This window comes from Camarhynchus parvulus, chromosome 2 (genome assembly GCF_901933205.1).
Source record: "Camarhynchus parvulus chromosome 2, STF_HiC, whole genome shotgun sequence".
In the NCBI taxonomy this organism is placed as follows: Eukaryota; Metazoa; Chordata; class Aves; order Passeriformes; family Thraupidae; genus Camarhynchus; species Camarhynchus parvulus.
In genome coordinates this window covers 97637647-97653684 of record NC_044572.1, presented here as the reverse complement: position 1 = coordinate 97653684, position 16038 = coordinate 97637647, and the positions used below count along the sequence as shown (strand labels likewise).

Sequence of the window (16038 nt, the reverse complement as noted above, 5' to 3'; positions counted from 1 at the left end):
AGAGCTTCCTTTGTATTTGAGGGAGGGATTATAATTGATTTGACATGCATATCCAAAAGAAGAATGCAAATAAAAAAGAAAATGACCTTCAGAATAACTTGCAAAGATCTCCTCTTAATTGTTTTATTGGACTTTTTCCTGTAGAGAATCCAGCACAGATTGGGAGAGGCTATGTGGCCATCACGATCCTTGACATCAATGACAATGCCCCTGAGTTTGCCATGGAGTATGAGACAACTGTCTGTGAAAATGCTCAGCCTGGTCAGGTATGTCTTGATAGGTTTTATGTTTATTTTTTACCAGATAATCAGCCATTCCTTATGAAAGCCTTACAGCTTTAAGAAAAATCCTCTTATGACAGTAAGAATGAGGTTCTGATGAACAGTACAAGCAAACAGTAGGAAAGATCTGAGTATAAAAAATATTGGTTGAAAGTCATGTTAAAATCTCTGGCTTTCTTTTGTACGATTGATACATTTTACTTAATTCACCTAATTTTGAATAATACTGACAATACATACTTTCTCCTAATTTTTGTGGGAAGTGGGAAGCAGTAACACAAAGGTCATTCTGAGACTAAATGTCCACCATTCTGAAAATGAGTACACACTTTTAATCCCCCTAGGAAGTATGGACCTTAAGGACACAGTTTCACAATGGGAAAATATTCCTATTTTTTATTCCCATATTTTCAACTACACAAATATCTTCCAAGTAGTCCTAGACTTAACTAAATCTATCACTTGTTGTTTGTCCTTGGTGACCCTCATTTGGCCTTTTTCTCTCTACTTTGGAACACCTCACAAAATACATGTACTTTCTTAGTCTCTCCTCCCACTTCCAGAAAACTTGCAGATGTTGCACCTGCAAAGATCCTGCATATTTCCAGGAAGACTTTGTGCTTTTATTCCTTCTCCCAGTGTATTGTCCTTCCTGTGGTAGATGTTTATTGCACATTTCAAAATCACCTCATAATTTAAATTCTGACAAAAATCCACTATGATTATTAGCTTGTGTTCATGAGAAACACAGATTATGCATGCTCTTATTGTTGTACATTTCTGTTTTCCCTGTGCTCTGATCAGAACTGGACCAGAGAATTGGGGTTTCCAATTTTTGTGGATTTTAAGCAGTGGTGACAATTTCTTTCGAGGTAGATTTTGACAGAATTGTAGAAAATGAAATAAAAAACTATTAATAATGACATTTGAGAAAACAAAAATAATATAATGTGCCTTTCTGTTTTCCATTATATTTAAAAAAAACATTACATGGAATCGAATGCTCAAAAACATCACAGTTTCCTTGTGAAGGTTTACAACATTGATTACAGCCACTGAAAATAACACTAAGAGCCATCCAGAAGGCACATTTCTTCCACTGCTAAGTAGTTTATTACTCCAAGCTCTGGCAAATGACAGGACCTAACTTTCTCCCAGTGCCTGCAGAGCATTGCTTTGGACAATAAATTTGGTACAGGTAAAGAGTTGAGTCACACATTAACAGTCTCTACATGCTTAGGAGACTGGAAAACAAAAATTCAAGATGATTAGAACTTGAGGGAAGGTTGATATTTGGTAGGTAACAGAGGGTTAATGTAATGTACATGTACATATGCTTCAATGAAACCCTGATGTATCTCAAAACAGGTGATCCAAAAAATTAGTGCAATTGATAAGGACGACCCACCAAATGGCCATCAGTTCTACTTCAGTTTAACCGCAGAGGCAGCAAATAACCACAATTTTACATTGCAGGACAACAAAGGTAAGAATACTTTGATTTGGTAAATATTCATCAATAATAGCACCTTCCATTTTCAATGCAGCAAGCTTTTTATGACCTACATAAACTTCTGTTCTGGTAAGGACATAAAGTACAATCAGCCTGCCAAATAATTTTATCTGTAGACTATTTGTCAAAGGAATTAAGCTGTTGCTTGAATCATTTGAAGCCTTGAGCCAAGCAGAGCAGCATCAAATTTTTAAATCTTTACCTTTTTTTTTTTTTTTCATCAGTCACTCTTCACATTTTTTGCATGTATTTATGGGTTTTTATCTAAATTATATTTTATCTTGGGGTAGTGACTGAAAAATGTCCAGGAATTCATGTCTTATTAATATAACTCAGGGCATAAAAAATGAGTGCACAATAGATGGAGATGTTTTGTGATTTGTGGAGTTTTTGTTTGGTTTTTAGAAAAAACATATCTTTTCAGTAACTAAGTATGTCCCCTTTTGAAGAATGCTTTTGATAATGAAAGCTGTCTATAATATTTGCACAGACTTCTTATGACTGTTTCCTCAAAGGCTCCCACTGACATCCCATTTCTGCTAGTTAAAATATCTGAGAACACACTCTAATTACTGCCCTCATTAGTTGCACTGCACAGTACAGCAGCTGGGCACGTGTCAGGCTGTTTAGCTATTAGCTGTAGCAAACAGAACTAAATAGACAGGGTATTGCTCTTGCACTGCTCTTTTATGGATCAGTACTTAGCCAGAGCTACAAAGTCATCCTATTAGTAAAACAAGAAAAACAAACATATGGACACTGAAGGACACTGTTTGTACAGGCAGACTTTGAATAATATTCAGTAAGCATAATGTGTGACCTAATAAAGTTCTTTCATGCAGATCTTCCTTGCCTTACCTTACATGTAGTTAATGAAATGCTTAATTTTCTTCATATGAACAGCTTGCAGTTTAAAACTGAAGACTCTAATAGTAACACAATCAAAATAATAAAAGTGCATTAGAATAGAACTGTTCAGAAATCTGACATCATGAAAACTGTAAAGTAGTTAATGAAAAGAGACCCTCTTCCCTAAAAACTTACAACTTAATAAAAGTAATACTAGACTTTTCTAATGCCTGTAAAATCAGTGGAGGTACAAGACATAGCAGCAGCTGCCTCATGCAACATTAGTTAATTCTATGCATGTCTCATGTGATGTTATATCAAGAGGTGTTTGCATATTTTGCCAGATAGATCATAAGAGGTGACACAGTAAGATAATTTTGCTGACTACCAATATGTCTTGTCTATGGATAGATAGGTAAGTAGATAGATAGATAGACCAACTGCATGGACATTTCTATACATGCTGGGAGATGTAACTCCCTACCTCTCAGGAGCTCTCAATCTGTGTTGTACACAGTGAGTTTTGCACGTATCTTCTTGAACACATGGGCTTTTAAATCACACAACTCAGACCACTGTCAATGTATACATTTTAGTCTGATTATAATAGCCATCTTGAATCTCAGAAGAGTCTGAGAACAACAGCATTTCTTTGTTGCGTGCACAATTACCTTGTTTGTGCATGTATGGGAATTTTTTTTCATTTGAAAAATATTTCATTGACCTTCAGAACTTATTCTCCTATTAATATGGTCACTGCTTCAATTAATATGATATCTATAGCTGTAAATAGTTGAAATAGATGCTTGTAAATTAACTGGAAATCTAAATGAATTTAGATACCTAATCTGATCACTGAAGGGCAATTTTTTTTTCTTTTTACAATTATCTCACCTTCAGCTATCCATCCGGGTTATAAAAATTTGAGCTTAGCTAAAAACAAATGGACCCCTGCATTTTTGAAATATTCTTTTGTTTAAAATAAAAATCTTCTTGTTTAGTTGTGTATGATTTCTCAGTTGATCTTACTTCTGCAGCTTCAAAAGTATATGACTGGGAAAGGAAAACTTGTTGAAATAATTTTAATGTTTTTATAAAGTCTTTAAGTAGAAGGCTATAGTATTTATAAGCTTGTGTTTCAGAAAACTCACATATTTTATAATTTGTGTTTTTATTCCTTTATCTAGATAATACTGCGACAGTATTAACCAAAAGAAATGGGTTTCGAAGACAAGAACAGTCTGTTTTCTACTTGCCAATATTCATAGTGGACAGTGGATCACCTTCACTTAGTAGCACTAATACTCTCACCATCAGGGTCTGTGATTGTGATGCAGATGGTATTGCTCAGACATGCAACGCAGAAGCATATATCTTGCCTGCAGGACTTAGCACTGGAGCCCTGATAGCAATATTGGCTTGTGTCTTGACTCTGCTAGGTATGTCTTCTTTCTGTTACCCTTATTCTCCATTCAGTTCATTGTGGAAAAAGATACATGCATATAAACTTCAACATTCCCGTCCACCCTGATTTCTGCGAACAGGCACAGATAGTACTCAAGAAAGAACAGCATTTTGTATCATTAGCACAAAAAAACCTTTAGATTGGGATTATCAGTTTAGATTATTTGTTTCTATATCAAATCGCCTCCAGACAGATATTAGAAATTACAGTAAAAGAAAAAAGCTTTGACATGCATCAAATGCAATATTTAAGAAATAGACAACGCGGTTTATGGAAGCATCTGGTTTAGCCTACTCACCATTAACCAGTATCCGTGTGTCCCTTTTCCACAAGCATAATTGTTTTTAAACATTTACTGATTTGCATAGAAAAAAAGATATTCAGAAAATATAACAGATGCAATTTACTTATGAGAATCCTAATTAATTGACATAATTTGCAGAGTAATTTTTTGTTACTTCTGGAAATGGTAGCACAGCTGGATTTTATGTCAGGCAGTAAAACTGCAACTAGATAAAAGGCAGTGGAAAAGAGGGGAATAGTGTCAGCATCCTAGTTTGCCTAGCATTTCCCATGTAATACCTAGTCATTAAGCAGTAAATAGGAGAATAAAGGGTAAAATCAAGAAATAAAACTAAAGAATAAGGTGAGCAAAAGTGAAGTTTTGGGTTTTGTCTGAAAATTCTTATATTAACACGGTACCCGGTTCAGCACAAAAGAATTTCCATCGGTGTTGTTATATCAATTAGAGATTTTTCTATTCCATGTCTGTACATATCAGTCTAAGGAAAGGGAGAAGACCACAGTCTTCTTATGTTGGTATATCCCAGTGGTGTTTATCTACCACTGTTATCAAAGCAATTTGCATAGGTCAAATCAAGAGACTTGTGTCCAAACTTCTGTCTATGGCAGTATTTCTACCATGTACAGATATGTCTTCTTTCACACTCTGATTCATGTCACTAGAACCCATTAGAAGGAAATGTTCCTTCTGCTAAAATGTTTCTAAAGGACTCCAAAATGAAAAACCTGTTGCATAGTTTTTTTACAGAGTAATAAAAATCACTGCCTCTGCAACCAACTTACTCAGTAGCTATATATATATATATAATATATATATATATATATATATATATATATATACACATATATATAGGAGGTGGCATTTCTAAAGTTTTCCATCTACGTGACATAAAAAAATCTAACATCATAAGACTTTATTCTCACTCAACACATGGTTAGACCTAGGTTTAAGAAATTGAAGGGAATTGTTGCCAGAATGCCAGAAGTTTTAATGAACATTTTTAAATATCATTTTTCTAGTAGCATTTCTAGCCAATTTATGTACACAAATGAACTTTATTTGGACATGAAGCTAAATGTTAGAGTTCAAAAAAGATATAAAAATATTCTCTTATATCAACCGGCATTAGTATCAGTGAAAAAACACCCGTTTTAAACTTTAAGTCCGATATACTTAGGAATAAAAGTCCTGTAACCATAGCAATTCATTTGATCCAAAAAGTAAATCTCACCATTTTTGTTATACATGAAAAGCTAGTTTCTGAAGATTACATAGGAAACTGCTTTAGGTACCATGCAGCTTGGTCTGGCCATAAACTTTTCTTAAATAGAAGCAGTAGGATTTCGAGAAGACCATTGAGTGGAGGCAAAACATATTGGCACCAAATAATTTGTTTATTCTACTTGGTACACCAGGGGTCAAATACTACAAATAAACCAACAAAAAAGCTTTTATTCCAGTTATTCTGAACCGGGATTTGGTAAAAAAAATCTTGCATATTACCACCACACCACTGATTTTATTTGTCAAAGATTTTGGTTTTCCAAAATAATCTGTCTGAAGGCATCAACATTGTTTATCCAAACAGACATTTGTATGTGCCACCATCACTTCCAGTCTAAACTGTTCCTTTTGAGTACAGTTCAAAGCTGCAGGAACAGGTTAGGCTGTGTTTGTATGATAACGCTGGCTTTGAGTACTACATTTGGGTACTGTATCACATTTCAGTCTCAGCTGCATGCCAGTGTCCACAAGGAAGAGGTCCCTAAACATCCCTGATGCCTAATGAAACCAAGCTGCTTGTCTGCTCCCAGAGACTTTCTTCTTCTCTGATTTGCTCCTAGAATATGTTTTCTGGGACCAGCTGCATGGTGGTATTGCTAGGAATTTATTTTTGCCCTTTGCATTCATTCTTGAGAAAGATGCTGAAGATCTATTAGTATAGCATAAAAAACAGGCTTCAGCTGCTGGCAAATGGTTCCAGGACTGGAACAAGGGATGCACATTTTGTGTAAGACTTTATCAGTGAAAAGAGGATACAGTCTACTGGATCAATATCTTTCCCTTACCCAAGATTAACATGCAGTAAAAATCCGGTTGCATTAATCAATGTCATCTTAATGTGGGTGCCAGTTGTAAAGCATAGAAAACATGAAATTTGCACAGATGGAATGAATGCATGCATTCTGGCACTAGGGTCCTGAATTCTCAACCAGATCTTACTTTCTTAAAGTTAGTATGATATACTTTTTGATCTTGCCCCATACATCCCTATGGCTGATACATAATCATTTGTCTTTACCAAGACCTGGATTGTCTCAGTAGGATTTCTTAGTGTTACTACTTTTACTTAAGCAAGCGATCAATTTTAGATAAGCCCAATGTTTCCACTGACTCTAAGAAAGAAGAACGTTTTTAAATTGCATTCTTTTTATGATAATTTTATATAGTATGGTATAGACTAATTTTTCAAACTAAAATAATTTTTAAAAGCTAAAAGCATTTACAAACAAAATCTCTATCTTCATACTGTCTGATGGAGTTTAGATTCTAAATTTTATTTCACAAGAAAATTCCAGTACTTTTTTAATTACTCAAAACAGCTTTCCAATTATGCAGTAAGGCTGAGTTGTACAGTGTTGCATCAGATTCCAATAGTACAGAAAGAAAAAAAATCTAAAAAATCATAAAAAAGCATACAAAAGGTAGTTTGATTAGGTTTGGACTACACATAGTTTTGAGGAAGGCAAGTAGAATTTTTTTTTACTTTTCTGAAAATTATATGGTAATTTAATTCAAGGCAATTTGTTTTTCAGTTAGCATCTTCCAGAAACAATAATTGCTTTTGTAACAACTGTTTAGCATAAAATGTTTACATGAAATCACACAAAAAAAATATTCACCTGTAGATAACCTAATCACATTTGAGAAGTTAAGTAATTTCTTTGTATGGAAAGCTATATTGTCACAATATATTTTCATAATTGTTGTCTTTTATACTTCTGAATGTAATTTATTAGTGCCACCTATTTTCTTAGGAAGACTGAAGAAAGCTTCCTATTAGTGTGGCACTAGAGTTTACAAGGGTAATATATTAATAAAATTTGAAAATACAGCTTTGAATCTTTTTTTTTTTCAGTTGAAAGACACCAAATTTGTTATCATTGTCAAAATACCTGCAAATTAAATCAGAACACATAACTGTGATTTGTAAAAAAGAAGAGGCAGTTCTAGTCATAAGAATCCTATTCTCTTAATAGGTACAACGTGTACAGAATGTGACTATGTAATATGAGTAGAGTTTGGCCTTGCAATTCTGAAAGTGATAAATGTGTAACTGGGGGAAAACATTTAAGTAGGGGTACCCAAAGCAACACTTCCAGAAAGTGGTTGAATATGAAATGCAGCAGCTGTTTTCTGACAGTTTGGGGGTTGATTAGGGTCACTCAGTGTGGGCATTTAAAGGTCACAGTCACTTTGCAAATATCAGTCCAAACTGATTAAACAACAGGTATAGGTGAAGTTTGTTAAGTGGAAATTAAATTCAAGTTTCCTGAGTCTTGGCCTCTGAAATCCCCAAACCTTATCTGACTGTACTGGCAACTGCAAGGTATAACTAAATAGGTTATTAGTGTGCTGCTTAGATGGCTGGGGATCTCCAATCATCAGCTTTATGAATCATGACACACCTAAGGCATAAACCAGTGTGCAGATCTGCTTGCAGCTGATGTGGCTTATTGCTATAGTAAATTCCTGGCTTAGGGGTATAGTGTATACAAATTGTGGTAATGCTTGTGATTTAGCTCTGTGCCTTTCTGTATAGCTCTGCATGTAGTCTTCTCCCTCAGGGCATCTCACGACTTTTATGGCTTTCTTACAATTATGCTGCAGTTGCCTTGAGTACAAAAGGAAAAATTAATACCAGACCAGAGAAATATGTTCGGGTGAACTAAACCTGACTTATTACCAGGTCGCACCAAAATGGAAATTTCATGGTAATTCCAGAAAGCACATTGAAAAGTGGCAAAGCAAAAATCCACTCTTGCGTTCGAAGGTGTTTGTTTAAGGACTGACTTGGGTGAACTGAAACTGCAAACATTAAATGTATACTAGACACGAGGATAAAACTGTGTATTACCACAGCTATTATAAAGACAAACATTTTTTTTGCTTGGCTACTGTACCTATTAAAGGAAATCAATATTTCTAAAAATTTAGGTAAATCAGAAGTATTAAAAGGTTAGTTTAAATCAGTCTTTGTTAATTTTGGTTATTAAGACTTTATAATTAGCAGCTTAAAATATCGATTTGTTTATTTGTTACATCACATACAAAATCTGTATTGTCATTTCATCTCCTTAGTATGAGTTGGATGTATCTGTATGGAGCCAATCTAATGCCCTCATTTGTGCCTGAAGGTTTTCCACTGTATTATTTCTTTTCTAACAATCATGAAATTAGGTTTTTAGAAGTTCAGACAGTCCCTAATTACTGACTTAATGTCTGCTTTTTTCATAAATGTAGGAAATAAAAGCCCACCATTACCTAATGAGAAATGAAAAAAAACTTCAAAACCATTTGCATTTGATTTAAATAGCGGTGAAAATTTTTTAGGGCTTGTATTCATTTCTGCAGCTCCTGCAATGCAGCTAAAACTTTGTTCATTTAGAGGTTAAACTTTATTGTTCATGGCTGCTGGAAAGGTTAGAAATTAATAATCTTATAAAGTTATCTAAATGCTAAAATATTTAACCTTTAGAAAGACTCCATATTTTTCTTGGCTTCAAGCAAGTCTGAGAGATAGAAGGAACACTATATAAAACATTCACTGTATCTTGATTTTTATTGTACCTTTAGGCAGACCTTCCTACTAAGTTTCTTATTTTACACTTATTAGCATGTCTTTAAATTTCAACATCAAGTATGTTAAGAGGGACAGTAGAGGAAAAATGCATTTATTGAGTAAAGTAAATTATTAGCTGCTTACTTATATGACAATAAAAATGTGGCAGTAAATGTTAAAAACAGTAATTAAGAAGTTATGTCAATAGAGATCTTGTTTGAACTATCTATTTGTACTGTCAGCAAGGTAATTTCAGTTTAAAATATCTTTTATAATAAGGGAAAACATTAAGAGTGGAGTGCAATTGTATCTAATGACAATTTTATGTTCTCTGCCATATAATTTACAGCTTATTATACAAATATCAGAATGTTTTGAAATTTCACAAATGTCACTTTAAAGGTCAACATTTCAAATTATTAAACTGCTTATGTAAATATTGTTCAAAGGAAAATGCCCTAAACTAGAGGCTTCTGAATTCAATACATAAAGGATGAATCAGGTAGATGCCAGGGGCAAAAAATGTGAGAGGGTGATGTTGGTTATGTAGTAATATAGTCATGAGATATCTATTAGTAGATGGATTATCAGATATGTGTTTGGTAGCTACTGAGAAAAAAGGAAAGAATTGTTGCCTAACATATTTGTCAAAAATTTTATGGGAAAAAAATATAGTTGCAGCTTTATTTTTAGACATGTGTGGTTCCAAAGGGAAATAAAAATAGTGCATAAAGGCATCTCTGGCTTTAGCCAATTACAAATAGTACCATAACATCTGTAGACATATACAGCTTTCTTGCACATACAATTTACTGGTTTATTCTAGCCAAGCGATCCTAATTTTGAGTAATTCCTCACAATGACTTAATTGATACTGATTTTAAGATCACTCCATGAAAAGGCTTTCAAGAATGGTAGTCCCACATCATGCAATTTGTGGAGGCCACTTTTGAGACTACGTGGGGAACCTCAAGCTTAATTTTATCTCTATCACCTTTTAGCTTTTGTTTTTCCATATGTTTCTACAGCATTTAATTGGCATTGTAAGTAAAGATTGAAAATGTTATTGATGCATATAGCCATATAATCTTAACATTAAAAATAATCATAAAATCAGAAGAGGTTAATTAAATGTGGAATGACACTTTTCAACGTACTGTTATTTTTTCAATCATAGTGATGCCTGTGGTTTCCTAGGAGTGTCATTAACTCAGCAAATGTTATCCAGATGCTACAGTATAGTATTAATTATTTTCTAGGAGGATGATTCACACTCCATCATGTCCCACAGATGGATGCAATATTCACAGTATTGGTTCCATATTTTGTGTATCACCAGTGATGTTTCTCTACCAAAACTGTATTAGAACAAGAGGAGACTTGAGCTAGTTTCTTTCAGTGCTTTTGGCTGCCACTGCAGTTTAGTATTAGCTTTCAAGCTGAAAGAAACTTCAAGGGTTAAAATTGAATAACCAATTATATTTGTAGTTCTGGTTCATCCAGTAAACTGTAGCTAAAGCAGTTGTCTTTAGATGTAAGGCATAAATCTCAAGTGCAGCACTTTGCATTTTTCAGGAAAGTGAGATCTTATATAGAAGTGGTTTTATTCCATGAACTAAGACAGTCTTATTTTATACATTGCTTAAAAATCTGATGTTCTCCAACATAAAGTTTTTAAACTTTATTTTTATTTGGCACATATTGATCATACACTTTCATGCCGTCACTTTCCAAACTATGGTTTTTAAATTCTATTCCATCAATTTATGAATGTGCTTTTATCAGTTCGGCATTTAAGAGTTCAGGAAAAGTTTTTTGGGTTTTTTTTTAAATTATTATAATTTCTGGACTGTGAGATTTTCATAGTCAGACTGAACCAGTATTGAAATTCATGCTTAGCAGACAATATAGGATATTAGAATTAGAAATGAAGAGGCTAATCCTGAATGATTTGGGAAATAGATTCTTTAGGGTCTAAAAAGCTTATAGTTTAAAAGTTATTTCATAATCTGCTAAGTTTCACATTTAGCTGCACAAATTTCTTGCATCTAACTGTATAAATTCCTTGGGTCTTTGTCATATAAATTAATGGGTACTTCCAACATTAGGAAAAATATGAGAAAACTTTGGCACTGCTAAAACTCTAACTTTTCTTTTTTCCAGTTCTTGTCTTGCTGATTGTCACTATGAGGCGACGGAAAAAAGAGCCCCTCATTTTTGATGAAGAGAGAGATATCAGAGAAAACATTGTCAGGTACGATGATGAGGGTGGTGGAGAAGAAGACACAGAGGCTTTTGACATGGCTGCCTTGAGGAACCTCAACATCATGCGAGACACCAAGACCAGAAGGGATGTGACACCTGAGATTCAGTTCTTGAGCAGACCGACTTTTAAAAGTATCCCAGATAATGTCATTTTTAGGGAATTTATCTGGGAAAGACTAAAAGAAGCTGACGTGGACCCCTGTGCGCCGCCCTACGACTCCCTGCAGACGTACGCATTTGAGGGGAACGGCTCGGTGGCGGAGTCGCTCAGTTCTTTAGATTCCATCAGCTCAAACTCTGACCAGAACTACGATTACCTCAGTGACTGGGGCCCTCGTTTTAAAAGGCTTGCAGATATGTATGGGACCGGACCAGAATGCTTATACTCCTAGCCTTGGAACCTTTCTCTGAAAATGCACTGAAGAATATTAAAACAGAAAACTCAACCTAACAGACTGAGGAAAGTTGTAAATATTTTCCCATTTTTTAAATTTTAGGTTGTTGTTTTGGTTTTTTTTTTTTGTTTTTGCCTTGGTGGAACATATCTTCATTAGACTTGTCCTAGGGACTGCACTGACCACACAGAATATGAGCATTTGGTGGCATTTTTGATAAAATGAAATGCTCAGCCACGTTCAAATAGATAGCAACCCTGAAATACCTGCAGAGGCAACTCACGTTCAAGAGTATGTTACACAGTCACCTCAGTGAGCTGGCATCTGTAGATGCCTTCACAGTATTGCTATATTGAGAATACAGAGTCCCTGTTTTAGGAAGAAATAAATTTTCAAGTATATAACTCAATACAATATTACAGTACATGGTATTTACACAGGCAAGGTTTTTTAAGAAAATTTTCTTTACTCTGTGCATACAGCTTACTAGAACAAAAGTAGGAGGACTGATGAAAACAAACAAAAGCCCAGAAAATATTTTTTGTGTTTCTTCTGAGCTATTTAATCAGAAATTTCTTTAATTTTCTGGGTAGATTTCGAGAAATTATTGTTTGTACTAAGAAATTCCACAGTGTGTCATCAACTTACAAAGTAGCTTAAAATTCACATAAAATGATAAATATGGAGGTATAGTCCTATGGATGGGAAGTTTTGTGATGCCCATGTAGGTATAGAAAAGGTGTTGCTATCTATTTGCTATTTTTTATTCTCTCTTCTGATTTGTACAGGAGAATTTATCCTTTTTTATTATTGTTTGACATAAAGTGTTATATTTATTTTCGAACTCCAATCTCTACTAAATTCAGGTCCATTTTACTGCCTCATGGTTTTAGACTTGTCAGAACATGCTGATTTTTCTCCAGTCTCAGATAAATGTAGGAAATGAAGCATGGAAGTGGAAAAAATACAGTAAACAAGGCCACCCACCATTCATCCCACAGAAAGGAGAACAGCGCCAAGGATGTGCAGTTGTTCTTCGGAGCCATTACAAAGTCTGAGACATTTAAAGAAGATATTTGTGCATTGAATTTTTTGAAAGAAGACTGCAGAGGTAGCTGGGAGTGTCTTTAATGCAAGATTTAATTTTCAAGGTTAAACATGCTATATGCTTCAAAGACTGTAAAGACCTCACTCTTCTTCCCTTCTCTTTTGCTGCTGATGAATCACAGTAAAAGATTTTTCTATTTCTTTCTTATGTTAAGCAATGTAATACTATTAACTTCAGAGGTCATCTTTAGATCCTGCTGCACATAAGTATTATTTCCCCAAGGTGTTAACTCACTACACGTAATTTCTATGCTGGTTCAGGAGTGCCAAAACAGAAGGACAACTATTGTTGGTTAATATACTGTATGATTTTGAAGTAGGATTTCTTAGAATAAGACAACTTTTTTATGATTCTGACAATATTTATACTTCATCTTTCACGATTTATTACTAGATAATAAGACATATATTCAAGTTAAATAGTGGGTTTAGGTATTATTTCAGACTATTTTTTTGTTTTAGAAAAAATGTAGATGAGTTCCTAAATTAGAATCTTTTCCTGAAAATTTTTTGCTTGTACCTAACTTGAAATCACTTGACCTGCCTGCAATTACTGAGAGGTACACCAAATGTTTACAGAACTGTTTTGTGAATAGAAGGTGCTCCACAGAGGATGATGCTCACTCTAAAAGTACTTCTTTCTGAGAGAAGGATCCTTGTACTGAAATCCTAATGTATGAGTGATGTGAGGCTGGGGGATGGGAAATTATTATTAAGGATCTTTAATTTTTGCAGCCCAGCATTATCAATTAATTATGTGAAAGTGGCCTTCAGCTCCAACAGAAAAGAAAAATAATTTTAATCATCTACAACATACTTAATTTGAGTTACATGTTAATAGACAATCATTGTTTCATAATTCAGTAGATTTGCTTCTAGTTGTATGAAATATATATATATAGGCATATATATATATATATATGACAGATTTTGTAATGGAACTGAAAGATATCATCCATGACTTTTAGTCATACATGTAAGATTTTCAATAAAAGTATTAAAAATAGGAAAAAAAAGAACCATGTGTATACAGTTTAATGACAGCAAGATATGCTGCAGAATATAAGCAGGTATTAAATCAGAGAGGTTCTGAAAGAACAGTTTTCATTAATCTCCTTGTTCTTTGTGGGAAGATAATTCATGCATCTGGATTAAGATGTAAAAAAGGCTGATTTTAGCACATAACATTCACAGGAGATTTAAATGTGATTTAGAGTAAACAGTCTAATTTCCTTGGTTTTCTACCTTCTGTATCTGTAAAAACCCAAAACCTCCACTATTAGGAAACTATGTTAGGGTGGGGTTTCTTTGATGTGCTTTCTACAGAAAAAAAAAATATGCTTTATTCTGATACCATAAAAGCTCTTGCACATATATGTTTCTGTTGCACAGTTCTAATTTAATTAAGTTTGCTGTTGCATTCTACATGCTCACCTGCTGATTGTATTGTTGCAGTAAGAAAGGAAGGTGGAAATTCCCTATGTTTGGTGACATATATTACTACAGCATACACATAAGGGTGTGTGTAATGTGCATACTATATAATGCTCACCAAAAATTACCGTGACTACAGGTTTTTACACTTCATAATCTGATTCAAATTCTTTTGTTGAGTCTTAGTTATGGTGCATAGCTGGATGGCATAAAGTATATTCTACTGACTAAATACTATAAAATGTAAAAAAACATTTTCTCTGTCCTGGAAAGGTGATGAAATTATTTGGGCACATTAATTAACACAGGCCTTTAAAAATACTTCCAATCATATTTATTTATTTAACTTTCTGAAGAGCTTCAGTATCTAACTAGAAGCCACAAATCCTAGATAAAAAATAGGTCAAACATTGCAGTCTCTCCCATCTTTCAGTGGAATAACATGTCTTTCCTTCTGCCATATGCCAATGGAATAAGCTTATTTTAGATTGAGATTTCCAAGAATCTTGAAAAGTGCACTGTTTTAAGAGTGCTACTAAAATACTCCTGCAATAAATTAAGCTGTTTGAAGAACACTTAGGGGAAAGACTTCTTACTCTGTTTTGACCAGTGTGAAATCTACTGGCTTCAACAGAGTCAAACAATGGACATTCTGACTAATATTCCCTATTCAAAAGAATAAACCTAATGCACTTACTCTAAGGGTTATATTCCCACTAAGACGTAGCATAGGCCTTCCTAAGCCTCCTAGTTCTGATGGCCGCTTAATATAATCACTGCAGGACTCATGAACTTTGATGCTACTGACTGAAATTTCTCCTACTCTCAAAGAATTAAGGGAGAAAAAAAAAAAAACAAAAAACAAAACAAGTCCCTTTTTACTCTTTTAATTTGTTATTTTGAAAGGGAGAGGGAGGATTCATCACAATGTCCTTTTTCAGTTAAGGTCTTTTCTAATTTTTTTTTCCTGTTTACACTTCAAGTGTTAGCAATAATTAATAAAAAAAATTCCTATCACTTTTCATTTTAGAAGTTTTGGATGAAAGCATGTTATGAAATATAAAATTGCAGCACCTTATTTTTATGGACAAACACTCTTGTATGATATAAGGAAAAGTCGTAGTTTGTCATTCTAAAAAGGAAATAAATATAAATAAAGCATACAATTATATTGGCTTTTAAGATCCTTAAAGAGTTGAAAAGTGGACACAATTACCTATATCAAATCTAGTATTAAATTCTTGTTTGCAGTCCATCATGTGACTGATTTTAATTTTTAAATACAGATTTTTTTTGTCTACTTTAGAATCTATATAGAGTAATACTGCTTTGGGGCATCATTGTCTTCACTTCATTAGTGATAGAAGGGGTCAAGTATATTTTTACTGGTCTGTGACTCTAAAATGGAATTGCTAAAGATAGAAATGTCACTTTACTTATTTGACAGAAATGGGAAAGTCTACAAGAGCTCTAAAAATTGCTTTTTTAACTATGCCATCCTTAAGTCTGACAGATCTACATCTAAATTTTTCAGATGCATCCTAAGATGTATTTTCACCCCAGAATGATTCCTTCCACACCA

General features: G+C 33.9%; 1 protein-coding gene across 1 annotated transcript in view; it reads left to right on the top strand.

Annotated features, from left to right (window-relative positions):
* The window catches only part of LOC115917209 (cadherin-7), an 84136-nt gene extending 70110 nt beyond the window's left edge, over positions 1 to 14026 (top strand). The window contains exons 10-13 of the mRNA XM_030970951.1: positions 145 to 266; positions 1650 to 1767; positions 3831 to 4082; positions 11419 to 14026. Of these exons, the coding sequence (XP_030826811.1) occupies positions 145 to 266; positions 1650 to 1767; positions 3831 to 4082; positions 11419 to 11912 (986 nt within the window). The 3' untranslated portion in view covers positions 11913 to 14026. The remainder of the gene's footprint in view (positions 1 to 144; positions 267 to 1649; positions 1768 to 3830; positions 4083 to 11418) is intronic.
* The last annotated feature ends 2012 nt before the right edge of the window (positions 14027 to 16038 follow it).